Source organism: Ammodytes marinus, assembly GCF_949987685.1.
Source record: "Ammodytes marinus genome assembly, chromosome: 13".
In the NCBI taxonomy this organism is placed as follows: Eukaryota; Metazoa; Chordata; class Actinopteri; order Uranoscopiformes; family Ammodytidae; genus Ammodytes; species Ammodytes marinus.
This window is the reverse complement of record NC_137217.1, coordinates 27,485,865-27,512,900: the sequence shown is the minus strand read 5'-3', so window position 1 is coordinate 27,512,900 and position 27,036 is coordinate 27,485,865. Positions and strand designations below refer to the sequence as shown.

The 27,036-nt window shown below is 42.6% G+C and overlaps 4 protein-coding genes across 4 annotated transcripts; 2 read left to right on the top strand and 2 right to left on the bottom strand.

Moving 5' to 3' along the window:
* Positions 1-523: 523 nt before the first annotated feature.
* Positions 524-1,343, top strand: her7 (hairy and enhancer of split related-7; the record flags this gene model as incomplete). Its single annotated transcript, XM_080039645.1, has 3 exons — positions 524-568; positions 679-765; positions 879-1,343. The coding sequence occupies 3 exons, from the start codon at positions 524-526 to the stop codon at positions 1,341-1,343; spliced, it is 597 nt and encodes a 198-aa protein (XP_079895771.1).
* Positions 1,344-2,877: 1,534 nt separating this feature from the next.
* Positions 2,878-12,536, bottom strand: notchl (notch receptor, like). The gene is made up of 11 exons (XM_080040101.1): positions 11,322-12,536; positions 9,946-10,090; positions 9,344-9,673; positions 8,420-8,643; positions 7,697-8,027; positions 7,097-7,275; positions 6,734-6,795; positions 6,415-6,538; positions 5,269-5,366; positions 4,491-4,822; positions 2,878-4,056 (listed from the first exon to the last, which is right to left on the bottom strand). The coding sequence occupies exons 1-11, from the start codon at positions 11,371-11,373 to the stop codon at positions 3,540-3,542; spliced, it is 2,394 nt and encodes a 797-aa protein (XP_079896227.1). The 5' UTR covers positions 11,374-12,536; the 3' UTR covers positions 2,878-3,539.
* A 7-nt stretch (positions 12,537-12,543) lies between these two features.
* Positions 12,544-17,383, bottom strand: LOC307260002 (uncharacterized protein; the record flags this gene model as incomplete). Its single annotated transcript, XM_080040102.1, has 5 exons — positions 17,252-17,383; positions 16,779-16,886; positions 16,488-16,640; positions 15,428-16,069; positions 12,544-13,460 (listed from the first exon to the last, which is right to left on the bottom strand). The coding sequence occupies exons 1-5, from the start codon at positions 17,295-17,297 to the stop codon at positions 12,544-12,546; spliced, it is 1,866 nt and encodes a 621-aa protein (XP_079896228.1). The 5' UTR covers positions 17,298-17,383.
* Positions 17,384-19,161: 1,778 nt separating this feature from the next.
* Positions 19,162-27,036, top strand: tap1 (transporter 1, ATP-binding cassette, sub-family B (MDR/TAP)). The gene is made up of 13 exons (XM_080039061.1): positions 19,162-19,293; positions 19,904-20,231; positions 20,865-21,093; positions 21,530-21,644; positions 21,893-22,023; positions 22,313-22,518; positions 22,815-23,012; positions 23,187-23,315; positions 23,434-23,628; positions 23,745-23,918; positions 25,332-25,491; positions 25,795-25,931; positions 26,037-27,036. Exons 2-13 carry the CDS (start codon positions 19,911-19,913, stop codon positions 26,265-26,267), a joined length of 2,226 nt encoding a protein of 741 aa, XP_079895187.1. The 5' UTR covers positions 19,162-19,293; positions 19,904-19,910; the 3' UTR covers positions 26,268-27,036.

Sequence of the window (27,036 nt, the reverse complement as noted above, 5' to 3'; positions counted from 1 at the left end):
CAAAACATGGTCACACGAGCTGATAACACCTTTCTCAGGCGCGTGTCGCTCACTCGGGCACGTGCACCGCATATTGATTAAAAGGTCCATAGTGGCCTCGTTTAATCTGTATTCAACTTCAGACCCGGGTGTTAAAGATAGGTCATTGAGAAGAAAACGAAGTAGAAAATACAATAAATGTTTAAAATGTAAAAGTGTATTTCAATGCGTTACAATTATCTTTTTTCTTCCCAATTATATGCCCAACTCTTAACTTTGAATATAAAAGGAACAGAGTTACGAGGAAAGACGAATTTCACTTGTAAATATGAATAATTTACAAACAATACAGACTTTATCGAATTGAATGCTTGATCATTTTAGCCAGCAGTAAAATGATGTATGTGGTGGGTGGAGCCTAAAGTTACGCCAACGCCCATCAACGGTTTAAAAGCCCTCACTGAAGCCTGTGTGGGCACATTACGCTTTGACTGAAAGACTGACAGAACTACAATAACTGCTGGATTGCTTTTTGCATACAATCATGAAATTGCTTCAAGATTTAGAGAACGCACAGGCTAAAAGAAAGGTACGTATTACATGGATGTACATTAAAATTGTGCATTTTTTTTGAACGACTGAAACATTTCACCTCTTAGTACCATTATATTAATCGATTATCTCGTTTCTTTCTCGCAGAATCTCAAACCGCAGGTGGAAAGACGCCGAAGGCAGAGAATAAACCAAAGCCTGGAGAGCCTAAAGAATATGTTGCTACAGCAACAGGTAAGATACACGCCGGTTAAATATGTTCAGCTCCGCCGACCATCTTAAAAGATAAAATGTCTTATTGTAGGGGCTGATTGACTGATTACTAACTCTTCATGTTTCTGTCTTAGGAAGCGACTCAGCGCAGAGTGGAGAAAGCTGAGGTACTTGAGCACACAGTCTGCTTCCTCCAGAACACCAGGAGAGCTGAAAGCGAAGGCCAGAAACACTCCTTCACAGACGGGTTCTCCAGCTGCCTGCAGAGAGCTGCGCAGTTCTTGGGACCGGAGGGGAAAGCAGCACTGGAGGCATCTTTCGCTGCTCGTTTCTCCCGTTCAGACTCGAACGAGGCCCGTTCCTGCTCCAGCTCTCTGCTGCTCAGGGAATCCTCCAGGTGTATTCTCCGGTTGCTGGTAGAACGGTCTAGTCACAGACTCAGCCTGCCTGGCTTCACGGTGTCCAGCTGCGTTCAGACCGGATCACCACGCTCTCCCGTCACTCCCCATCAGAGCCACAAAGCAGCGAGTCTATCGAGCAAACTGAGCCCGTCCCAGAGCCAACCGACCGGCCAGTCAGTGTGGAGGCCGTGGCCCTGAGCACCACACAGTGACTCCACAAACTGAACTTTTAATGACTATTACATGCTGATTAATATTCATACCAGCATGTGTTGTTCATTTAACTTTATACGGGGACATTGCAATGTATTTAAAACGGACTGCTTTCTGTAAAGTCTGATGTGTAGCTGTTGAAAATATTTTACGTTCACACCAAGTGTGCTGCAGCCTGTATGTACATTCGTGTTATTTTTGTAATTTAATTAAGTATTTTTGCACCTTAATTTAATATATGTAATTTGTAAACAAACAAATGCAAAAATCTGTAAACCATGCATAATGTTGTTTGTGTTCTGGCACGTGCCATGAGGAGTGTGGACTGCTGGTATACTCACGCCAAGATGACAGCCATGCGGTGACGTTTAACATAATGGAACGAGCTCAATCCCACTTTGAAAAACTATAACAAAATATTTATATACGCATTTTAAGGTCACACTTATTGTCGATATCAAGGTATAGATATGCAAGTGTAAATAAATAATATAAAGTTGGGAATGAGTTGAAGCCGTGCGTAAAAGGTGCCGTTCTCGTGCGTAATATATCTGCCTGCTTTTGCATCGACAAAACATTTCAAAATATTTTGCACGTTTTAACTTAAATTTTACAAAAAAATAAAAAAAATAATAATCCCTTTAAATGTCTAAACTAAAGTAACTTTTCCCTACATAGAGAATTTAGCTCTTTTTTTTAAATCCACGTTGCAGTCCTTTCGGTCTGTAGCTGATTTGATCAGTCGTCGGCGAATGCGCGTGGGAAAAAAGGAAGTGTCTGCTCTCTTCACCACCCTCTCCAATCATGCATCAGTGTTCACAGGTAGTAAAGCTATAAATGCAGCGCCGTTTCCCCTTTTCTCAGGAGAAACAAGCGTTTGAACCCTTTGGAGGTCTGTTTTATCGGAAGAAAGACATTTCCTTGTGTACATTTTAACGAACTAATATAAACGTAGACTTGATCAGACGGAAGAGAAAATACATACGAGAGCTGTAAATTATATGTATTAATCCAATTGGGTACTTTTTATTCAGATTTAAAGAAGTTTTTCGTTTCTGGATTTTTTAAATAGAAAGATAGGCCTATTGTCTCCATCTGTGGGGTGATATAGTAGGCTAGAACATTTCATTCAAAGGCTAACATTTTGGAAGAAAACCTTCTGATGAATATGGTCGCGTGCAGGTGTGTTTCTACCACGCGCCAGCTATAGCCTACAACTCCACTTACTGGTTGTGAACTACAGCTCAATGAAAGTGGCGCTGGAGTTTATAAATTATACATGTTATTTATTCAGTTATTCATCATGATTATAAGGTATTTAGTTTGTCTTCATTTAATCTTTTTAAAAACAACCCTCCTGCTTGCTCTGGTGTAAGATGTAAGTTCTGATTACTGTGCTCTTATGTTGAATAAAGATGAAAAAGCTGATTCATAACGATACAAATATAATGCTGACTATGACTCAAGTGATCTTGAAAGCAAAATGAAAAATCCATAATAACTGCATAAAAAAGTCACTTTATTGCATGCATCAGCAGGACACTGACATCTCTGTGCATCCATACACATTTATTTTCATCATTTCCCCTCGATTGTTTTCGCAAAGACGATATGAAGGAATATATCACAGTATTTGGCAACAAGATTCACAAGATGTTGCCTTTTCAGGGTGACTGACTGTAATATTCATCACATGACTTACTGAAACCATCTCAGACACGTTTTTTTTATATTACATATTGGACTGTGCTTTGTAACACTTCATTTACAAGGAACAATATCCCCCTCTCTAGTAAATATTTGAATTCTTTGAATAATAATAATTTAAGCAAGGCTGAGGGGAAACTGGGGAAGTGATTTTACGAAAGAAATCTCCAAGTGCTGCCGTGTATTCATTTTGAATGGAGTAATCAAACAAGCAAATCTGTTAGACGACAACCAACATGTTATAAAAAAAAAAAAAAGGTCCCATAATGACAGTAATTCAAGGTTGGACTCCCTCCAGCTTCTTGTAAGGCTTCGGTGTTGCACTGGGCTTAACAATACAAATACATCTTAAGTCAAACGTTTTGAATGAAGCCTCATTGTTAGTCATTATCTTTTTTTTCCACCAGTTCTTCGATGCTTTTCTTATAAGTCGAATGGAAAGGCAGATGTCATTTGGCAGCTTGTTTGTGTTCTCTACAGGGCGGTTTGTGTGGAGTCAGCGGTGTTGTTTAACCTCTCACCTCTGGACTTCTGCTCTGAATTTGTTGAAATCACCGCCGCTTGTTCTGCTCGACTGTGATTGTCGCCTTTCACAACCGGCAGCAGGCGATCTGATCGGGCGGCAGCATCGGTGGGAGGTGAAACAACCACCACTCTTTCTACCGGCTCATTGGCTGTTATGTCTGTCACAATGATGTAATTGGGCTCGGGCTGGGGGGCACTGGAGCGACGCTGCAATGCATGCTGGGTGCAGGAGAAGGAGCGCTGTCGAGGGGCAGGCTGCGGGGACATGAAGTGAGGCGTTGCAGCCCGGAGCACCTCGTGATGCCTGTCGCGGTCCTCGTCCTCTGAGGTCACTTCCTGTAAGGTGCTGATAGGCCGAGGGGAGCGGCCCATGACGCGCGGAGGGACCAGCGCTGTCGCCGATTGGGTCAGCTGCGGACGCCAGTTCTGAGGGGCCGGGTACTGGACTCGGCTCATCGACCAATCACTGGCAAGACAAGAAAATCATCACATGTTAGGAATGCAATGTGAGAGAGAGGGATTATTTTTTTCCTTTTCTGAATCAATTGACTTAAATCAATAAATTATTGAATTTATTATCAATTTACTATCACAAGCAACTAAGAAATCCTCATGATTGACAAGGTGTACAGAGGGAGTTTGGCATTTGGATAGATTGACTTACAGTATTTCAGCTCTATGAATATATATCATAAAATAGTCCACATACAACAGTTCATATTGGTTGAATGGAGCCTGGGACCCAAGAAATGCATTGTCAAAAACTGCTCCAATAGGTGTTGTGTGTATGACAAATAAGCAATCTTGAAATTTCTCATTTATTCGTTTGGTTTCCCCGTCGTCAGAAGGCAAATTAAGAGTCCCATACTATTGCCAATAGGTGCACATTGTGTTGCTTACTTTTGTGGCGGCGGTGTCATGTCTCGATGTGCGACGATCCCCGAGAAGGAGGCGCTTCTCCCGGGCAGGCCTTGTGTTGCGGCCCACGGCTGGTACATCAGCGTGCGCTCGTCCCACATCATGTCATTGGCTGTGTCCACGGTAACGGGCCCTCTCTGGATCTGGTGGGCCAATAGCAGCTCTAGGACCTGGTGATGCATGCCCTCTCGTGACACGTCAATCGGGCGACGCCCCCGCCGATCGTGAAGCTCCAGGTTGGCCCCGTGGAGGAGGAGGAGTCTGGATGTATCATAGCAACCGTGTAGCGCAGAGAGGAAGAGAGCTGTCTCGCCCTACAGGAGATAAAATGATCCATACTTTTAAAATACTTCTGCCATGTCTGGAGGATATGTATTCCTTTTATTAATTGTTATTACTTAATAGTACAGCAAACAGGTCCAAACTGTCAATATATTCAGAAAATTTGCCTAATAATAAATTAGGTGGAGACACAACACGCAAATACAATGTTTTTCAAGCACTGGTCAATTTTGAGATGTTGGGCTATTTTGATTCCATAACATGTCATATTTCATACTAGTGTAATTAAAGGGTCCAAAATGTACATCAATGTGATTATCTTACTACACCTTGTCTGCTTAGCGATCAATTTTCAAAGTTTAATGAAGTGTCACCTGCTGTGTCTCCCCATACACCTGCAGTCAGCTTGGACAGTTTTAACCGTGGATGACTCTTGATTCATAGTCTATATTGATAAAAAAAAATGTTTAGAACTGACCTTGTTGTCTTGCAGGTCCACGGCGGCCCCGTAGCGAATGAGGGTCCGTGTTAGGGAGAGGTGGTTGACTGAGCATGCCCAGTGCAGGGCCGATCTCCCTGAGAGAGACAGTGTGAGTGTGGGGCAAGTCGGGGAGGGAGTAAGTCAGCCAATGAACAACCATTACACAACAGAGTCGAGCCCAGATGGTGAAGAGAGAGAGAAAGAGAGAGATGGAGGGATGGATGGATAGTTTCAGCACAGGTGATAAAGAGACAGAAAATAAAAGAGTAAAAAAACAAAGGAGAAGGATGAGTGGCAAAGTTAATATGTCCGTCGACCCGAGCGTGAGCACTAGATCACATTAACTTTGTTCTTCTGAGTCAGAGGAGGGCAGCAGGGGAGCTGGAGAAGGAGAAGGAAGAGATGAAGCCATGGAGAGAGAGATGAGAACAGATCGGGAGAGGAGGGACACAAAGAGAGGACGTGAGAGAGACGGGGTAAGTTACAGCAGTTACTCAGCCCCTCAGTGTACATGTGTCAGAAAATAGTGGCTTTGCTTAAAAGCTCTGTTATTTTTCTCAAAAGTGAGCGTTAACCCATTTGTGCATTGGTTTCAACTATGGCATGTGGGCCGGTGAGTTTAGCATATACAGTCACAAATTAGTTTATTTTGTATGGGTTTCAGGCTACTTTCTTTGTGTTCTTGTATGTGTTACTACAGTGATTGTGTGTTGGGCACAAAAATCACTGTTGACCCTCACTCAATACTGTTCTTGAACCCATCCTGTAGACAAGCCAACCAATTGATGCAGGGAGGGGTTAAAGCAGAATCACTTTAATGTCGGCCTATAACCTCAGCGATGACAACATTTGCAGGAAAAGCATTGTAGTAGTGAATTATACAGGCATTGATGAAAACAAACTTGCACATAATTCTCTATCACTGTTTTAGCCTGCCACCGTGATGAGAAAGATCAGGTTTTTTTTTTCAAGCTGAACTTTCAATCTGTAAAATTAGCTACAATTGGCGCATTTAAGATAGGTTTAAAAAGGTTAAAACAGTCACCAAGAATGATATGCAAATACTATTTAAGCGAGGTTTGGGCTTGATTCAGACCTTGAGGTACCATGACAATATGAGTAACTGTGACATTGATGCATTACCAGTGTGATCTGTGTTGTTGACGGGGACCCCGGCCCTCAGCAGCTCCAGGACCACTCTGTCCAGCCCGCTACGCACCGCTCGGATCAGAACCACAGAGCCATCAGGCCCACACCACTCTGCTGACTGACAACACAGACAAGACATGATGAGTATGTAATACAGACATACACATAATGCACACAAGTAACTTTACAACGTCAAAATGTTCACAAATACATTGAAAGATAATTAACAAATACAGCCCCAGTAGTTATACCTAAGCCTTAAATAAAATGATCGCTGTCAAAAAAAAAATAAGAAAAAAAAACAAGTACAGACCTGCTGAGGAGGACTGAGCAGAGGAGGAGGCATGGCGTTTCTCTCCCATCCTCTAGGGGGAGCTGAGGGAGAACAAGAAATAATCAAGGTCCACCTCCCATTGAAATACTAAGTAAAAAGATATGAATAGTTCACATGTAGTCTCTCTAGTCTCAGACTGTATTTGTTTTTTTTTATTGGGGAGAGAGTAGGATAGACCTACAACAAAGGTCCATGGCCAGTTATCTGTACTATTCACCACTCTCAAAGATATTCAATTTACATTGATATGCAACATAAAACATGCCAAATACCCAGGATTAAAAAGCAGTGACTGAGTAAATGAATGAATAAATGAATGAATAAATGAATGTCAAAGCTTACGTTGTATGGCTCTGCGTGGCTGTGAGGAGGTTCCGGCGCGGTAGTGTTTCTGCTCCGGGCTCCTGTGGTCACAGATGGAGGTGTCCTCCTGTCGCCTGGAGCATCTCACACTGATGTCTTCCATTGAACTCTGAGTAAAGTCGGTGTCACTTCCTATGTCCGGGTCCCTTTTAAGAGGTCTGAAAAGCACAGTTTTGATACGGAACATTTAGAAACTAAACTACTGTGGTCACAAATTTCCTTTTCTTTTATTTCGCAAGCACAGTCTTGCCATATTAGGGTATGTTGGAAAAATACCATGGAAACACACACGTGTTGGTAGTCTCAATACAGACACAATACAGTTTACTTCCAGTTATGAAAAAAAAGAGACAATCATCAAATCTGAGATGTGGGAATTGCAGATAGTTTTTAATCATTGCAGTCATGGACTAAAGGAAAGGGACTTGGGAGATTCAAATCATTGAACTGGCAGACAATAGTGGGTAATGTGTTTCCTCTCTTTCAGTTACTACTATATTCGTCAACATGACATCATTCATCCCCCGCCCCCAGCAGACACAACATCCTCTCGTGTCTTTTCAAAGCCGCCCGTCTCACCGCATTCTAATGGCGTCCTCCCCGAGCGGTTCCCTCCGTCTCTTCTTCTCGGCTTCCTTTGCTTTCTTCTTTTTCCTCAGGCTGATCTTGTCTTTCTCTCTGCTGGACCGGACCCTCTGTTCCTGGTGGGCCGTGTGGGGGACCAGGGCCTTAGATTTGGGGTCGTGGTGGTTGTCCGTGATAGTGGAGCGGTGTCTCACCCTGTTGCCGCCTTCCCTCTCGGCCCGCTGCCTCCTCACCCTCTTCACCACCAAGAACACCACCAGCGCCAGCACCAGCGGCAACGCTATGGCTACGGCTATCACCACCCACAGCCAAGCGGGGGTCGGCTCTTGGAGAGGGATGGAGAGAGAAAAAAAATGGAATGTAGAAGGAGTTTTCTGTTAGGAATGTATGATACGGAAAAAAGAACACTTTTCACAGTAAATAATAAATCTACTGTAGATTCAAAGTTTTATATAGTGTTTTAGTTAACATAAATCCAAAGTATACAAAGATTCTACAAGTATTTATGTGATAATTCTTGTATTCTTAGTGGTATTCAACTTCACGATAAATATCAAACAACTCAAACTGAAACCAGCAGCACTGACCCTCAACACACCTACACACTGGAAAAGGGAAGGTGTTTTTATAGTGCTTTGCTTGGATGAAATTCAAAATGTGTGGGTGTGTGTGTGTGCGTGTGTGTGTGTGTTTTGGAAATAGGACATGTGAGCTTACCTTTGACTTCCTCCGTCACAGTTTCCTCATCCCTGCTTCCTATTTCCTCCCGGACCCCTCTGATGCTGACCACGGCCTGCAGCTCTGGTGGGATGGTGGGGAACGAGGGCCTCCTCTTGCCCAGAGCGGCGCGCAGGAAGCTGGCTGCCTCGGTGGCATAAGGGAAGCAGGTAGAGGGCAGACGGGAGCACGGCCTGTTGTCCACTTGGAGGAAAAGGAGAGCGCTATAGGAAAGAGAGACCGGGGAGAACATTAGGAAAAAGGGCATGTATGTCATTACTGAGGCTTGCTCTGTTAGTCAGGGTAAGTTTATTTCACAAAATCTCTTATTTCCAAAAGAATAAGATCCGATTATAGAACGCAAAAATGACCAAACGTACCTCTGAGATAACTTCAATAAAAATGGAAACAGCATTAATATTAAATATTAATATAAAAATGAAACATTCCTAGATATATCCCTGTAAAGTGTGTACCATCGGAGTATTTAGCAGCATCTACTGGTGAGAATCTAGATTGCAACGCTCTATTCTTCTTACCCCTCCTAATCGGATAATTTACAAAAGCTATGATGGCCTTCAAGGACAAGAAGCTGGTTACTAAACGTGGCATCAACTATCTCTGCAAGTCAAGTGATGAGTAGAAGATGTATTTAGTTATTCATTCTACAATACTTCTTCTTCATCCTTCAACAGGTGCATTTCCGACAGACACACATTATATTTAAAAACATGTTAGGCCATTACGCCTGTGCTACTGTAGAAACATTTCTATCTATGTCAGTTCTGAAAAATGCCAGTCATATTTACACACTGTACCTTTAATGGAGTTCCCTAAGGTTCTTTGCATGGCCCACTTTCATTTTAGAATTTAATTCAAAACGTACCAACATTCACTATTTTTGCCCTACCACTCAGCACCTACCCATTTGAGTCAGACGAGGGCTGAGCCAGCAGGGTGGCGAGCTGCTGAGAGTCAAAGTCGAACAAGCTCCTGGTAGGTGCCAGGGGGGCGGAGCCTCTCAGTTTTAATGGCGACTGGAGGAGGACACTGAGCGCCCAGAGTATGGAGCTGTTGGAGGAGGTGCTGCGTTGGTGTGGGATGTTAGCGTGGAGGATCAGGGTTCCTTTGGCCCACAGCGGGCTCTGGTGAGTAAAGCAGTCGCTGCCGTCCCACCCACAGGGGGCGCTGTCACAGCCCTGCTCACAGTGGGAGTTGGCGTAGTGATCGCGACAGTACTGGATGTGGCTCGGACTGAGAGCCATGGTGGGGAGAGACAAAGAGATTAGAGATTTACCAAAATTATGTTATCACACAGAGCTGTCGACCAAGACTGTGAGATGTGATGTGATATTTTGGCTTTCAAACTACTAGCTCCATGGTGAATAATCAATTTTTAATGGTAAGAAATGCAAGGAATAAATGGCTGTGACTAATTAAACATCATTAATGGCACAATTGCTCATTCATTCATTATACTGCCTAAATTCGAAATGCCGCCGAAAATAATGTCAAAAGTGTTTTACTTGCACTGGGCCCGGTCCTTCAGGCAGTCGAAGCCGTCTCTGAGGCACTCCGGCTCCATGCACTCTTTGTTACATGTCCCGTCTCCAAACTTGCCCTCACACTTTCTGTTGACTGGACACTGGCCCCACGGATCGCCAGACGCAGCTGTGGAGACCAACACAGATCAGTGGAAATGGTGCACAATGTCACACAAAAATGATGATCTTGTTGTTGTATATAAATTGTAGCCATGGTGTTGCCACTTCTTAACCTATATAGATAGTGTACAGTATTCTATATGAATGTCTTGTCTGTGAATTAATCATACAAGGGTATTTCTTGTCCATTTAAACTGCAGGCTATTTTATTAGCACTGAGCTACGTCAAAGGCAACATAATTTCCACATTCACATAGGTTGGCACGATTCACAAATAAATGGAATTGTACTTAATCAAATTGTGCATTTATTCATTGGATACTGCAGCTTCATTTCACCACGCAAACTGTTCTCACTAAGTGTTTTATCACAGGACCGACTCGCCCACATATTCAAACCCCTCATTGTTTCAGAGCATTAGCGCCTACTCATAACAATGCAGGTCAAGCCATGAAAGGTGGGCCCTGATACGGCCCGTTACAACGAAACAGGAAACGAGGCCCGACATAAACAGGAAGTTTCCAGGAGAAGCGAATAGCAACAGGAAATGGAGTGGGCCGGGCCTCGATAAAGGTCGAAGGTCGTCGCCATGGTAACGAGGAATGTGATGGAGTGTCGGACAATGGGCTTGGCAGGTGTGTGTGTGTGTGCGTGTGCGTGGGACCATTAAATCATAGCAGAAAAAAAGAAGCCTGAACAATGGAGCTGAAATTAGGTGTTAAAAGTTTTTAACGCTTTCGTTTCACTTGACCAGCATAGAGAGCCTTCAAGAGGAATACAAATATATTTAATAAATATTTTAAATATATAATTATAAAGGTAAAATTCCTTATACCTATAATAAAATGAAGCTGTTAAGTCTTACTCTGTCCTTAGCAGTATATGATCGATTGTAAAATCCATATTTACAATGATAAACCTTTTTTTTTTAAAGACAAAAAAATAATTGGGTCAACCAAGACCGGTCTATTCCAAAATATAAGGAATTTTGGAAAAATATATTTTCATAAAGTTCTTTATCAAATATCATAAAAATATATAGCCTCAGTCATAATATTATAACCCACATGACATGGGCTCAAAAAAACCTGTGAGAATTAATTTGATTTGATTGAATTCAGTATTCCATCGACAGCCACAGGATGCAGTTTCACTACACTTTAAAACAGGTGACGTGTTCCATATATGGACGATGTAAAGCTTCATCTGTTGAGAAAAAACTAAACCAATCCACTCACCTCGACATGTCCAGCTCAGTCCCATCAGAACCAACGTCCGTAGGGCCAACATCTCCAGGTTGGTTCAGGTCAGCGGCTCAGGGCCTTTTATTCTTCTCTTCCTTATAGAGTGAATCCTCAGTCCAGTCCAGCTGTTTGGTAGAGACCTGCCTCTGATCTAGCAGGAGCCCAGCTGTGGGACACTGTTGTTAAGTGTTGTTGCTCCGGCCCTGCTGCCCTCTCCACAGTTAACTCTGAGTGAAGTCGCCCTATTCCATCTGCACGTCCGCCGCCGCCACTAACACCTCACAGCGCCTCCAACCCAGCCCACTTTGTCCCCTCGCTTGCTTTTTTTTTCTCTTTCAGAAGCCCTGCGGAAATCTGGACAACTTCCTGCCACTGTGCGGAGAAGAATAGCAGGGTGACGACCGTATACGTGCATGTGTGTGTGTGTGTGTGTGTGTGTGGCTACTACTGAGTCTCAACACAGTATGGGTGACAGTATGGGGTGTGTGAGCTGTTAGAAGAGCGGTTATTTCACTGCGTAGCAAGTCAAAACAAAAAGCTATGGGGTGTGAGGGAAAGCGTGGTTTAAATTTGACCTTTAGAAAAAAAAAGAACACTAATGCACATTTGTTCTTTTCCAGCTGCTGAGTCCAAGAAAAACTTCTTATTTTTTTTAGTTGCTTAGCCTCTAAGAGCACTGTGTAAACTGCTTCCGTTAATTGTTTTTACACAATTGAAGAAAAAAAAGAACTTTCAGGCCCAAATGGTTCTTTATCGAGCAGAGACTTTAACAAATAAGAACTAATAACTTAAACATATCCCGTTTTGCAAGTCCTTTGAGGACGTTTGACTAAGTTAAATGTTGAATATGTTATTATAATTATTATTTTTTAAACACCGGAAATATTTTGACTTTAACAGCTAATGATAGCTGACCATGGATCTTATAAGACCTTAACATTTTAAGGGACAACATGGCCCCCACTCCACTACCAAAACAAAAAAAAGTGCTTGAATAATTCCACTCAACTGAAACAACTGTCTAGCTGCGTAAAGATCCACTGCATTGCCTTGGATAGTGCCACAGTCTACACTGGGCAGGTTTTACTGACTCGTGAGATCATAAAGTGCAGTCAACGTGTGTGTGTGATCATGTCGTAAGTGATAAAGCGGCACACGTCTGATGGCGATATGGTTATGAACTTCAACATAGAACCTTTTTGTCCCTAATGCCACTCTACTGTTTCCCTGCTTTTTCTGGTCCTGGAGCCCCTCTCTCCATACAGTATTCCTCCCAAAGCTCATTAAACAAATTCCCCGTTGTCACACCCAAACCACACCCTTGGTCCTTCTTGGGATCGCACAACCCCAAATCCATCCTCTTGAACACGGCACAGAAGACCTGCCGAGAGAGTGGCGGGCTCCTCCTCTCAGAGCAGTGGTTGTAGTAGTGCCTGTACACCTCGGACATGTTGGAGAAGACGGGATCCAGATACTGCTTAGCCATGGACGTCGTCCCACGGCAAAATGAGGGCACTTTGGGTAAACCCTTAAGGAACTCTTTAAGGACTACATGCTCTGAAGCTTTCCGGGACCTCCTTTGCGTTTGCTTCTCGGCGTTTTCCTCATCTTGCTCGGAGGTGTTTTGGGCCCAGTTAAGCACCGACCACTCTCCCACGCCCAGAGTGGAGAGGAACATCTTTTTGCAAACTTGCCTTTTGTCACCTCCGGCTACCAGCAAATGATATCGCATAGACACCGATCTTCTCGACTGAGTCCACGGAGCTCTGCTTCTTTCGATTGGGTCGCAGTCCACTAAACCGGACACATAAGTCTTTCTCTGAGCCCAGTTCATGCCCTGCCAGAAGCTAGTGAACAGTTCGGCCCTCGCTTCTTCACTGAATTCGGCACAGAAGCGGTTGGAGGCCTTTCTGCAAGCGCCGGATGTGCATCTCGCTCCGATAGTCCTCTGGGCTTTGGTTATGGTCGTGCCGTCTTTCTTGCGTTTGCTGACGTACGGCTTGCCCTCCATCCTCAGCTGCTTCTGACGGTTTTGTTTCCACGCCAGCGGCTCGGGGACCCGGGATTTGTTCCTGGACGAACCCTCTGGTTCCTGGGGAAGGTTTTTGTTTCTGTCAGTGGTGTTCACTTGTTCTGCAAAGAAAGGGAAATGTCATTTACTACTTTCGAGTTGCGGCCTGATGAGTAAAAGCCCAATTCAATTTACTATGATTCATTTTTGCTGGTTTTGCGTCGTAATAATTTGCTTCATTTTATTTACAGTATCTCACAAAAGTGAGTACACCCCTCACATTTCTTCAAATATTTCATTATATCTTTTCATGGGACAACACTGAATAAATGACACTTTGATACAATGTAAAGTAGTCAGTGTACAGCTTATATAACAGTGTAAATTTACTGTCCCCTCAAAATAACTCGACACACAGCCATTAATGTCTAAACTGCCGGTTACAAAAGTGAGTACACCCCTGAGTTAAAATGTCCAAATTGGGCCCAAAGTGTCAATATTTTGTGTGGCCACCATTATTTTCCAGCACTACCTTAACCCTCATGGGCATGGAGTTCACCAGAGCTTCACAGGTTGCCACTGGAATCCTCTTCCACCCATTCATGACAACATCACGGAGCTGGTGGATACTGGAGACCTTGCGCTCCTCCATCTCCTGTTTTAAGAAGCCCCAAAGATGCTCAATAGGGTTTAGGTCTGGAGACATGCTTGGCCAGTCCATCACCTTTACCCTCAGCTTCTTTAGCAAGCCACTGGTCGTTAGGAGGTGTGTTTGGGGTCGTTATCATGTTGCAGTACTGCCCTGCGGCCCAGTTTACGAAGGGAGGGGATAGTGCTCTGCTTCAGTATGGCACAGTACATGCTGGTATTCAATGAACTGTAGATCCCCAGTGCTAGCAGCACTCATGCAGCCCCAGACCATGACACTCCAACCACCATGCTTGACTATAGGCAAGACACACTTGTCTTTGTACTCCTCACCTGTTTGCTACCACACACTCTTAACACCATCTGAACCAAATAAGTTTATCTTGGTCTCATCAGACCACAGGACATGGTTGCAGTAATCCATGTCCGTAGTCTGCTTGTCTTCAGCAAACTGTTTGTGGGCTTTCTTTTGCATCATCTTTAGAATAGGCTTCCTTCTGGGATGACAGCCATGCAGACCAGTATGATGCAGAGTGCGGCGTATGGTCTGAGCACTGACAGGTTGACCCCCCACCCCTTCAAGCCCTGCAGCAATGCTGGCAGCACTCATACGTCAATTTTCCAAAGCCAACCTCTTGGTATGACGCTGAAAACGTGCACTCAACCTTCTTAAACTGGGCTGCAGGGCAGTATTGCAACATGATAACGACCCCAAACACACCTCCAAGACGACCAGTGGCTTGCTAAAGAAGCTGAGGGTAAAGGTTATGGACTGGCCAAGCATGTCCCCAGACCTAAACCCTATTGAGCATCTTTGGGGCTTCTTAAAACGGGAGATGGAGGAGCGCAAGGTCTCCAGTATCCACCAGCTCCGTGATGTTGTCATGAATGGGTGGAAGAGGATTCCAGTGGCAACCTGTGAAGCTCTGGTGAACTCCTTGCCCAAGAGGGTTAAGGTAGTGCTGGAAAATAATGGTGGCCACACAAAATATTGACACTTTGGGCCCAATTTGGAAAATTTTTCTTAGGGGTGTACTCACTTTTGTTGCCTTCAGTTTAGACATTAATGGCTGTGTGTCGAGTTATTTTGAGGCGACAGTAAATGTACACTGTTATACAAGCTGTACACTGACTACTTTACATTATATCAAAGTGTCATTTCTTCAGTTTTGTCCCATGGAAAGATATAATGAAATATTTGAAGAAATATGAGGGGTGTACTCACTTTTGTGAGATACTGTATATCCATCCCCCTGTAGTATTTCATTAATTTGATATATATATCAATATATATAAGATTACCATGAATACGATATATCTGATATATGAACTCATGATTAGATCAAGATGATACAATGCTCAATATGTTGGATGTATAATATTTGTATCCCTGATTTGTATATTTTCATGATATATTGAAACAGCTTTTAATTGCACTCACCCTGTGTAACCTCTACAGTGTTACAGACTGCAGAAGAAGAAGCAGGGTTTGGTTGATGGCGCCGAGAGACAGCCGGCTTCTTTTCTAGTTTTTTATTCTCATTCTCTTCATTCTTCTTCGTTGCTCCTATCTGTGCCCAGTTGAGCACAGACCACTCTCCTATCCCCAGTGTGGACAGGAACATGTTTTTACACACTTGTTTCCTCTTGCCGTCCACCATCAAATGATAACGGAGGGACACCGATCTCCTCGACTGAGATCCCACAGCCCTAGACCTCTCCACAGGGTCGCGGTCAACCTGTCCAGCCACATACAGCTTCCTCTGAGCCCAGTTCATGTGCTGCCAGAAATCCTCAAACACTTTTTTCCTGGCCTCTTCGTTGATGTCATTACAGAGCCGGTTAGAAGCCCTCCTGCATGCAATGGAGGTGCAGCGTGGCCCCACCGCTCTCGGCTGCTTTGTCACGATCTCGCCGTCCTTTTTGCGTTTGCTTACGTACGCTTTGCCCTCCATCCTCAGCTGCTTCTGCTTGTTTTGCTTCCAAATTGAAGGATCGGAGATTTTGGCTATGGAGGTTTTTCTACCAGCCCCTGCCTTGTTCAATTGAGTGCCTCCATTTTTGGCAGCTGTATTGTGGAGCGCTGAAAAAGCAAAACACAAAACAAAAAACATCTGGGTTAATTATTGGAAGCAGCCTTCCAAAATACTTAGCAGGCTCAGTTGGAAATTAAATTTTTTTTTGTCATTGACTGCAACAGCCTTCAAGAATGACACACGTTTTGCCACAACTTGAATGTGTGCATGTACGGATTAAAAAGGGTTAGACAACCAATATACAGTATGTACGCCAGTTACTGTGACTCATAACGTGTGTAGCCCATCTCATCTCACAATGGGCATCCTTGAAAAACATCTGAATACAGGGATTTATGTGGATGTATGTTATAAAGCACAATTACTAAGTAATATAAGCTGGGAGGGGGACCCACACACTTCTGCATCTACAGCCACATTAAACTGGATAAAACAGTTAAATCCACTGTATAAGATGCCACTCACTGGTGTCAGCAGCACCCAGAGGAGCTGCATTTTGTGACGGAAAGTTGGGAATCATCTTTGGCTGTGACATCATAACAGAGTGGGACATCTTTTTAGCGAGTCCATCTTTGTGCTCGTCAGATTTCCTGTTTACAACTATGAGTTGCAGATGCTCTGTGTAGAAAACACCAACACACACACACACACACACACACACACACACACACACACACACACACACTTGTTAAGACAAGCCAATAACTTGCTGTGTTTCTTTTCATCAGACTTTCAAAAGATATAGCTCATACACACCTGGTGTAATGTGGTGCAGCCCAATAGTCTCAGTGACTGTGGGTCTATGAACAGGGGGGTCATTGGTGGGTTTGGGAAGGAGAACAATATCCTCCATTGCTGCAATGGCTAAAACACACACACACACACACACACAAACAAACAAACAAAAAAAAGGTAGTTGGAAGTCTTTTAGCGCCAGGCAAGATAACAGCATGCTTTTGATTTAAACCGTATAGCTACCTTCAAAAAAACAGTCTTTATCTTTATATTAATGCTAGGCTTCACTAAAAAGCCATTTGTCTGAATCCAGATGTTTTTGTGGAGTTAGCTTACGTTGAAGTAGGCGTGGCAGGCCTGACATACATGGGGAAGGTAAGCGGAAACGGCTGCAATACTGGCTACATATTAAGCTAACTTTACGTGCAGCTAATTCCAAGCAACTTATTGCAGGCTTGAATAACACGTAATTTCGTCTTTTCGCGTTTGCTTACACAGAGTTATACATTTGAAAACGTCACGTAGACCCGTCGGTTCCATCCAGAACAGATGTCACAAGTGTCCCCCCGGTTCTACTCCGTCATGGCTGTGACTTCGATAAACATAGCACCTGTCGGCCCGGTGTGTACGCGTTTTATTTAGCTAAATATCCTTGTAACAGAGTCTCGGCTCTGAGGGAGTTAAGTTTCCCCACTGGCAGCTGCCATGTCTGAGCATGCGCAGTGGCCCTCCTTTTTGGAAAACTGCATGTTTATGTTCTCCCTCCAAACAAAAGATAAACATTTACAAATAGGGACAAAATTACTGTCACACACTGGTGGTAGAAGTATTCAGACATGGTACTCAATACCACAATGTGAAAAGGAAAATGATGTTTCTATATGAATTGTTCTGCTCTATTAATCTGTAAGCCTATGTTGCATTTTCCTCTAGCTGTTTAGGGTTGAACTCATTGAAACTCCTTTATAAACTGTTGGGTATAATTTACAACAATTCATCATATGGCTATTCTATAAGATCATCACGTGTTTGTAGTGTTGCTGTCCTGTGAGAAAAAACTACTTTTCATGAGCTCAGAAAATCAGCCCCGCTTTTCAATAATAATAAAAAAGTTATGTTTTGTTATTTGAATTTTTTGGAGTGGAATATAGGCTACTATCAGCTAAATGTATCAAAAGTAAAAGTACTCATTATCTATGTATCTCTAGGCCTATGTTAGGTCGGCTACTTTAGTCCAGTGGTTCCAAACAAAGGGGTTGGGCCCACTCCAAATGGTTACTAAGTATACGTTATTAATAGGGGCCTGCAACCGTGCTTGAAACAGCAAAAACACTTATAGATTTGCACGTCATCCTATCCTTCTGACATGAAAGCATGGGAAGGAAGGAAGCTATCGGGGACTTCAAAGTTTCTGCAGGGGGTTTCGTTCCCTTAGTTGTTTTAATGGACTTCATACAGAGGACAGAGGATAATGTTAACCAACAAAGCAAAGCGGGCAACTACCCTGTGGCTGCATCCTCCAGAGCCAGCAAGAGACTCAAGTTTATTACATGCCAATTACAATACAATGCGGTCTTTCGATGCATTTCACGTTTGTAATGGAATCTGAACCACAAAAGCATTATAGCAATTGCATGAACTTCATTACAAATTATATAATAACAGTTAAAAAAATAAGAACATATCATCCATCACTACCAAACATGAAAATATGCAAGCTTTATATGATGACATGCATTCATACAGTAATCATTTGCTTCAAGGACAGTACATCCACTCAGTATTAATTTCTTTCCACTATTTGTATTGTTTATATTTTTCAGAAACAATTACAGCAGCTTGTAGACAGTGTTGTTGTTCATTGTTGCCTTTTATACATATTTTTGTCGTTTTTTTCACCTATGTTAGTTTGTATGCATGTTATAGTTCTAATTTTGTGTTTACATATCTTTGTTGTTAGCTGTAAGTCTATTTCTGCTTTTCTTGTAAACTATTCTGTATGTAAGTAGGCTTGCATTAGAGTAAACTCAAAATCCCTTCTATGTGTGCAAATACTGTACTTGGCCTATTAAGCTTATTCTGATGAGGCGATAGAAGAAATAAAGCTATGGTAGTTCCAGATTCTCGCCACAGGATGTCGCTGTTGACCTTGTTTGGAGATTGACACCAGGCATATCTCGTTACCACAGTCTTTAAATATATTGTCATGATTATTATTAGTTTACATACGTTTATGAAAGCAGGACTTGTAATAGGCTATACACGGGACCACTTAGAGCAAAGTGTGTTTTTTGCACCTGACCAGTGTTGGTGTTCCTTTGTGGCGGATTTGCTCGGGACTTTCCGTTGCAGCAGAAACATAAATAGTTACTTTCGGTTTCTGTTTACAGTCCAGGTTCAGTCTGTCGACGTCTGAGCACGCAGCCGGTTGGGAGTCGTAACAAACTGACTATTTTAATGTTTAAGTAAACATATCCGTCTTGTTTTAATACGTTCACACGTCCGCAAAGCCAAACTCACTTCGTCGAAAGGAAATGTAAGTTGAATGTGAACGCCTGTAATGAATGATATTGGTTAGGTATAGGCTACTTACTAGGGTAACATAGGCTACATTCTCACTTTATAATGCAGTTTGTAATATTGTATTCACGAGCGTTTTGCTGATTCGTTTTCGTGTGTCTGTGTTGGGGCTGACTGTCAAATTGTTTCAAAGAAATCAGCAGTGTAGATGAAAACGAAAGTAATGCTGCTCAAGTGAAAGTATATTCTCAGCTTGAAATAAAGGACATGTAAGGGCAAATTAGTATTGCAAAAAGGCAAATTGCCTGCCCTTAAGTTGTAACCTATGTTATTCTTCTGCTATTCCCACAAGTGAAGCCTGATTGGGTGTGTAGAGCTGATTACGTTTGTGTCTTTGACAAAGTAACAGCAATTTTCCTTCCCACACACACACACACACACACACACACACACACACACACACACACACACACACACACACACACACACACACACACACACACACACACACACACACACACACACACACACACACACACACACACACACACACGTAAAGTATTGCTAAAGCTGTAAAAACACATACAGTGTAAATAAGCCTCCCTCTCTGTCCGTTATATTCGCAGATTTGTCATGCAGAAAATGAGCTACCTGTCCCCTGTGCTCTTGGCCTGCCTGGATGTGTGTGTGGTGCACGCCGTCCGTTTGGCCCAGTTCTCTCCTCTGCTCCTCTCCCATCCGTTCATCACTCTGTGGGGAGGAGGGTTGACCAGGGCTTGTGTCCTAGCCTTCCTCACCCACACCTATCCCGGGAGCCTGCCATGGTTGAGAAGCTTCGAGGGCCTGCAGAGCTTAGGGGTCCTCTGCTTCCACTTCCCCGTGTACATCACTCTCCTCTGGGCGCTAGGACAGACCCATGTGGGGGAGCTGTGGGGCTGGCACTGCTGGGAAAGGGTATGTGGATGTGTAAACTTGTTAACTTATGCTTCTGTGTTTGAAACCATGGTTCCTTGCAATACAATAGCAGGAACTTTTCTTACCAACTTTCAGGGTATGTTAGTATGTTACTTTGGGGGTATAGGTCCAGAGAATGGCCGGCCCATGATGCATTGTGGCTCCCTCACCGTAGTGTGTGTTCATGTGCTGTTTCCAGTATGAAATGCGAGACTTCTAGGATGGCTAAGAAGTTTTGTCCGCACAATGTTATTTTAACTAAACTTGTAAAAGAAATGATTCACAAATATAGATGCCATCAAAATTATCTTGCGGAATTGTTCCTTGCTCAGTGATGATGGGTGGGTGCTGCAGATTCTCTTGGTGCAATTTAACTAAGTATATTAAATCAAGTGCTGTATAAGTACACTTTTCAGGGTTTTAATTTGATATATATTCATATATCTGCTCTACTACATTTTGATCCAGGGAAAAACTGAAACCAAAACCAAACCAGTCTGAAGGGAACAAATCCACTATTTTATAAAAGCTGTTGTGTTTGCTTTCATGCTAACATTTGTCAAAATCATCTGAATCTCCCATGTAATAATAACCTTTTAGATTTACCTGTCAAACCTGTCATCTGTTTTGCAGGTGTTACAGGGCTATGTGGTGACGGCCGTGGCATGGCTGTACTGGAGTCGATATGCGTCATCTCTTCTGCTCTCCTGGGGTCGAAACATCTCGTCTCTGTGGACGCGGGTTCCATCACAGAAGCCCAAAGAGGACGTCCCTACGCCTTTAAAGAGACTATTGGGATACATGCGGCCATACCTCGGACGATTTGTTTTTGTGCTGTTTCTGGTGGTCCTCTCTTCTTATGGTAAGTCAGCAAACACAGCAGACATATTCACGGCAAAGTATTGGAGTTATTTATATATATTTTTAGGTTCCCCATCAGTTATTTCTGCAGTAACAATTATTTTTCCTGGGGTCCACACAAAAGATGAAAACAAAACAAGATGTTCAACATTACATAAATACTTCCACATGGTCAAAAAAACAAATGCATTTCTTGCAGTTCTTGCTTTGTTGTTGGCAGCTTCAGTCACAAAGTAGGTCATGTTAAAAATGGAAGCATACTAGCAGGCAAATAAGGAAGTGTAAAAGTCTAAATAGTTGCTGAAGTCATAGGCTATCAACGGCCAGGTATGCATCCACTCCACTAACTCTGTTGACTCCTTAGGTTGATGTAGTAAAATTGTCAGTTTTGCCTCCTCAAAGATCAATATTGTAATTTTGTGAATCCCTGACCTCAGGTGAAATGGCGATTCCTCAGTACACCGGTAAAGTGGCCGACTGGATCATAAATGACGACAAGCCTGACGCATTCATGGAGGCCATCACAGCTATGATAATAATGACTATTGGCAGGTAATGTAACATCTTTGACATAGGAGTTAAAGCATCATGGGTTCAAAATATGTGCAATACATGACTTTTTTAAGTTCAGAGTATTCCAAAATCTCATCTCAAATGTTTGTCTTCTTTTTTTATATATAATGATTCAGCCATTTGTATTATTATTAGATATTTGTACACAAAATGAACTGTTGAATTTGACAATAACTTACATTTGTGGGTACTTCACACTGTAATATGTCTTCTGTCATATGTTTCAGTGCCGTGCTTGAGTTTATATGTGACCTCACGTACAACATCACCATGAGCCGCATTCACACCTCGGTGCAGGGATTCGTCTTCCAGGCTGTGCTCAAACAGGAGATCGCTTTCTTCGAGGCCACCTCCACAGGTAATTCACGCTTATGCTTTAAATATTACAACCGAATCAACATCAAGTCATTTTTTGAGAAAAGAGTACAACATACTGTCAAATCACAAGTTTTTTTCTGAACCTATGTTTCCTTGCACTTATGGTACATGCTTCAGGTTTGTATCAACTTTGTATCAAACAAAACTTTATAGAATTTGGTTTGGCTAGGGAAAATCCAGAATTGACTGAATTTTATCAACACATTGCATACATACTCACACTGCACTGTTATTCCTTTGACAAGGCTAACGAGCAAGTCTTTTCTCAGGTGAACTGGTTTCCCGCATCACTACGGATACCAATGACATGAGCGAGGCACTGAGTGAGAAGCTCAGTCTTGTGATGTGGTACACGGCACGGTTCGGCTTCCTCTTGTACTTCATGGTGAGCCAGTCATGGAAGATGTCCCTGCTCACCTGCATGGGTCTGCCCATCATCTGGGTCATACCTGTGTTCACTGGAAGCTTTTACCAGGTAAAGATATTGAATATACCACATTATATAAAGCTAATCTAATCAATATTTTTTGTAACTAACAATGGTAATATTAAGAGAAAAATATGTTTATAATGTTGTCAAAGTGGTTGCTGGAAGTTACCAACTCCCCTCAGCGCTTCAAAGTATTTTAGCACCTTTAAGGTCATTGTTTTGTGTTTTATGATGTATGCTAGAGCTACTGTATGCAATGTCACTGTTGTGCCCACAGCACATACTGTATCTAATTATTTTAAATTGCTTAAAAAATAAATCCATTTTTATCCATGTTTCAGACTATTGCTGTAGAGGTTCAGAAGTCCCTGGCTAAGGCCAACCAGGTGGCTACAGAGACCTTCTCCTCCATGAAGACAGTGAGGAGTTTTGCCAACGAGGATGGTGAGACAGAGAGGTACCGACGGCAGCTGGACGACACATACGCCCTTAATAAGAAGGAGGCAGCCGCCTATGCAGCCTCTACCTGGGCTAACAGCGTGAGTCGAATACTGATTTGGGTTGTATAAAGTATGGCAAGGATTTCTTAGCTTATGTTTGTCTGTGAGAATGAGATAGCAGAAAGGGCCTAGAGAATGTAGCAAAATATGCATGTAGTGTCTGCAATTTCATCTCAAGGTTGCTGAGAGTAACTATTATTGTTGTACTCCCAGATGACCACGTTGGCCCTGAAAGTGTTTATTCTCTACTATGGAGGGACTCTTGTGACCAGGGGAGATGTCAGCAGTGGAGACCTGGTGTCATTTGTCCTCCTCGAGATACAGTTTGCCTCTGCTGTTGAGGTGAGCCACACATCAGGATGAATGGAAAAAGCTTCAATTCATTTCTGATTGTTAGGGAAAAGAAAATATGTAATTTATTTATTATAACAAGTGCCTCATTCTACCACCTCTCTGACAGGCTGTCATGCGTTACTACCCGGAGGTGAGGAAGGCAATCGGTGCCTCTGAGAAGATCTTTGAATATTTGGATCGTAAACCCAAAGTACCCCCACAGGGCACTTTGGCCCCACAAGATCTGAAGGGACACATTCAATTCAAAAATGTTAAATTTTCGTATTCTGAAAATATGGACGAAAACAATCTTGTGCTCAAGGTATGTATGTATGTATGTGTATAGTATGTACTGTATCTCCTGTGCATCTATTATATTTTAAATGAAATAGATTGTAACACATATGACCTATTCACCTAATTCCTCTCTTCTTCCAGGACGTGTCTCTGGAGATGAAACCAGGCCAAATCACGGCCCTCGTGGGGCTCAACAGATCAGGGAAAACCACTTGTGTCAAACTGCTGGAGAGGTTCTACCAACCCCAAGCAGGGGAGATCCTACTGGATGGGAAGCCACTGCAAAGCTACACAGACCAGTACCTACATGAAAAGGTGGGTTCTGATGACAAGACATTTTCTTTCCCATTTGGTCGTGATTGTAGACTAATTTGAGTGCAATAATGAGAAGCCTTAGTTTTGAGAATGAATCAAAAAATAGTTTACAGTAATTACAAGAAGAAGAACTCCCACAGGGCGCCTTTAAAACTGCATTACACAAGTCGGAGAAAAGGTCAATTTAAGCTCTCCAGTTATTGTCCTGAAGCAATTAAGATTCTGTGCTCCGTAAAATCAATCAGTTGATCCTGTTAATGCCTAAAACCTGTTTGACCATGAAAAACTGCATATTTGTACTTTAAAGAGGACCTATTATGCCACTTTTCTGGTCTTAATTTCTTGTTTTACACTGCTATAGAGCAACCTGACACGAATCACATCACAAAAAACTATGTAGATTTTCGGGAAGCTCTTTCTCTTATTTTGGCGATCCAGCACGTCCTGTCAACACTTGAGTGTGTGTGCTTCGGCAATCTCCGCTCCCTCCGCCTGTGCATCGGCCATCTCCGCTACCCTCCCCCCTCTTGCAAACCCCACTCCGTTGTGATTGGTTACCTTCCTTCCGGAACACTTTCAGTGGCGGGAAGCGCGAGCATGGACCTATAAGGGCGCGAGGCAGACGCGAACAGGGAAGTGACAGCATTACCATACATGGAAACATCCGTGTGGTCACGTCACAAATGTTTATGCGACGTCACAAATTATGAAAGGGTAGACCGCTTTGAAGACGTGACTTCTCGACTGGCTAGAATAGTGTTTAGTGCTCTGCACAGACACCCCAGACGGTCAGCAGGGAATACGTCGAAATGCATGTAAGTCATTATTTGATAATTTAGTATGGTTAAGCATGACTATGAATCATCATAACAACGTTTATAGGTCATAAAAGTCAAAAAGCATCATAGGTCCTCTTTAAATTCCTATATCACTGTGGAAAAACCATCAATAAAGAAGTTTTTCTGGAGGCTTAGGAATCAAGAATAAATAATTAATCACAATACTCTTTAATTGGTCCTTTGAAACAGTAAACCATAACTTGTGTATGTGAGGTTCTGACTTCCAAAGGGGTTAACCAGGTCAATTTAACCACAACAACTGACTGTGATTCAAGATGACAAATACATAAGTGAATTCTGCAGCTGATACCACAGAACAAAAATTAAATTAAAGTTGCCTGGAGCTGTACATGGATGATTTAAGAAAGGTGAAACACAGTTCATTCAAGGCTTCTTCTCTGATTCTACCAAATGTTCTTGTTTCATCCTTCAACCCAGACTTCTTTTGCATTATCACATGCTGGTAACAGGACTAGATTTATTCTGCTGTATCCCTCATTGTAAACCATGCTCAGAGTTAGCTGTTACAGTTACGCAGTCCCTGAAATTTCCTTTCCACCCTGTTTGTTCATAGATTGCTGTGGTGAGCCAGGATTGCGTGCTGTTTGCTCGCTCTGTGCGGGAGAACATCAAGTACGGCTTGGAGGATGCCTCTGATGAGGAGATGTACATGGCTGCAAAGCTGGCCAGCGCCCACACATTCATCATGGGTCTGTCAAAGGAATACAACACAGGTCAGAACAACAAACTCAGCATCTATTATACTGGTTCATAAAAAATAGTGATTTTGACAGCAAGTATTCTCCAATATCCCTGACTCCACATTTACATTGCATTCTATGTGGTATCAAAATGATTTGAATGGTCTTAAATCAAACTTTGTGAATCCTGCTGATGAGTACTGATAAATTGAATTCATTAAATGAAGTGATCCTGTAACCAACAACATTTTGGCATTGAGCCTCTAGCCTAATGCAACAGACTTAATCTATTTCCCAAAGATTTAAATGAACACATTGTATTGTGTCTTTCTGCAGATGCCGGGGAGAAGGGTGGCCAGGTATCTGGAGGCCAGAAACAACGCATTGCCATTGCCCGAGCTTTAATCCGACGTCCAAAAATCCTGATACTCGACAACGCCACCAGTGACTTGGACACAGAGAATGAATACCAGGTAGGAGATTCTTTAGTTACTCAAACTTTGCTCATTATTTCTGTTTGTTATCTATACTCTTCTTTTAAACATGTAATAACACCAAGTCATGATCGCACTCAACAGGTCCACCAATCTTTGTTAAAACAAACCGACAACTGCTCCGTGCTGTTGATATCCAACAAGATGAGTGTGGTGGAAATGGCGAATCACATAATTGTGCTGAATGACGGGATGGTAGCGGAGGAGGGTGTTCACGATGAGCTGCTGCAGAAAGGCGGCCTCTATGCTGAACTGGTGAGAAAGCAGAACCTGGGCTTCCACCGGCAAGAGGAGGAGACCAAGGATAACCACTGAGGCAAGAGGGAGAGGTTTAAATCAGCAGATGGTTTAATGTACATACTTTAGGGATCAAAACTCCAGCAATATTTTAACTATAAAACACAACTTTATTGTGAGAATGCACTTTATTTATACTATAGGTTTTGCTAGAGTTTTGGTGAAGTTGTACCTGAAATCCTTACTCTACAATGGAGACTGTCTGGGGAAAAATGTAGGTACCCTTCAATCAGAAGCCGCTCAGTTAAATGTGTGAGCCCCAACTGCTCCAGGGAGATTTGTTCTTACTTGTATTGGGGGCGATATGAATTGATATTGTGATATATTGTACATCATAAATAATATCGTACATTTTCTGGACAACTACCAAGCATGACTAAAACATTTCATAGTTCATCACGACATCATAAGTCAAGTCCTGCTTATTGATTTGCAACACTGCTACTTACACTGTCAGATACAATACAAATTACAATATAGCTAGGACCCGCAGCCTGTGGGTCCTCCAGTGGTATATATAATCATATTGATATTGCTCCACCATTACTTCCTACTCTGAAGCCAACAGATGTGAATGGGATGCATATTATGGTGATCAGACACTCTCTAACTTCACACACTTTGCAAATGTAGATGTACAAGAGATTCAGCCAGCTTTGAGGTATTTTATATTGCAATATTTAAGATTGAGTGTTTCGTAATGTTCTGTTTGTAAATATTTTTTTATTTGTCTTTGTTAATATTTGTAAAAAGCTCTATGATTGTTGTCTGTTTGCCTCCCTTTACT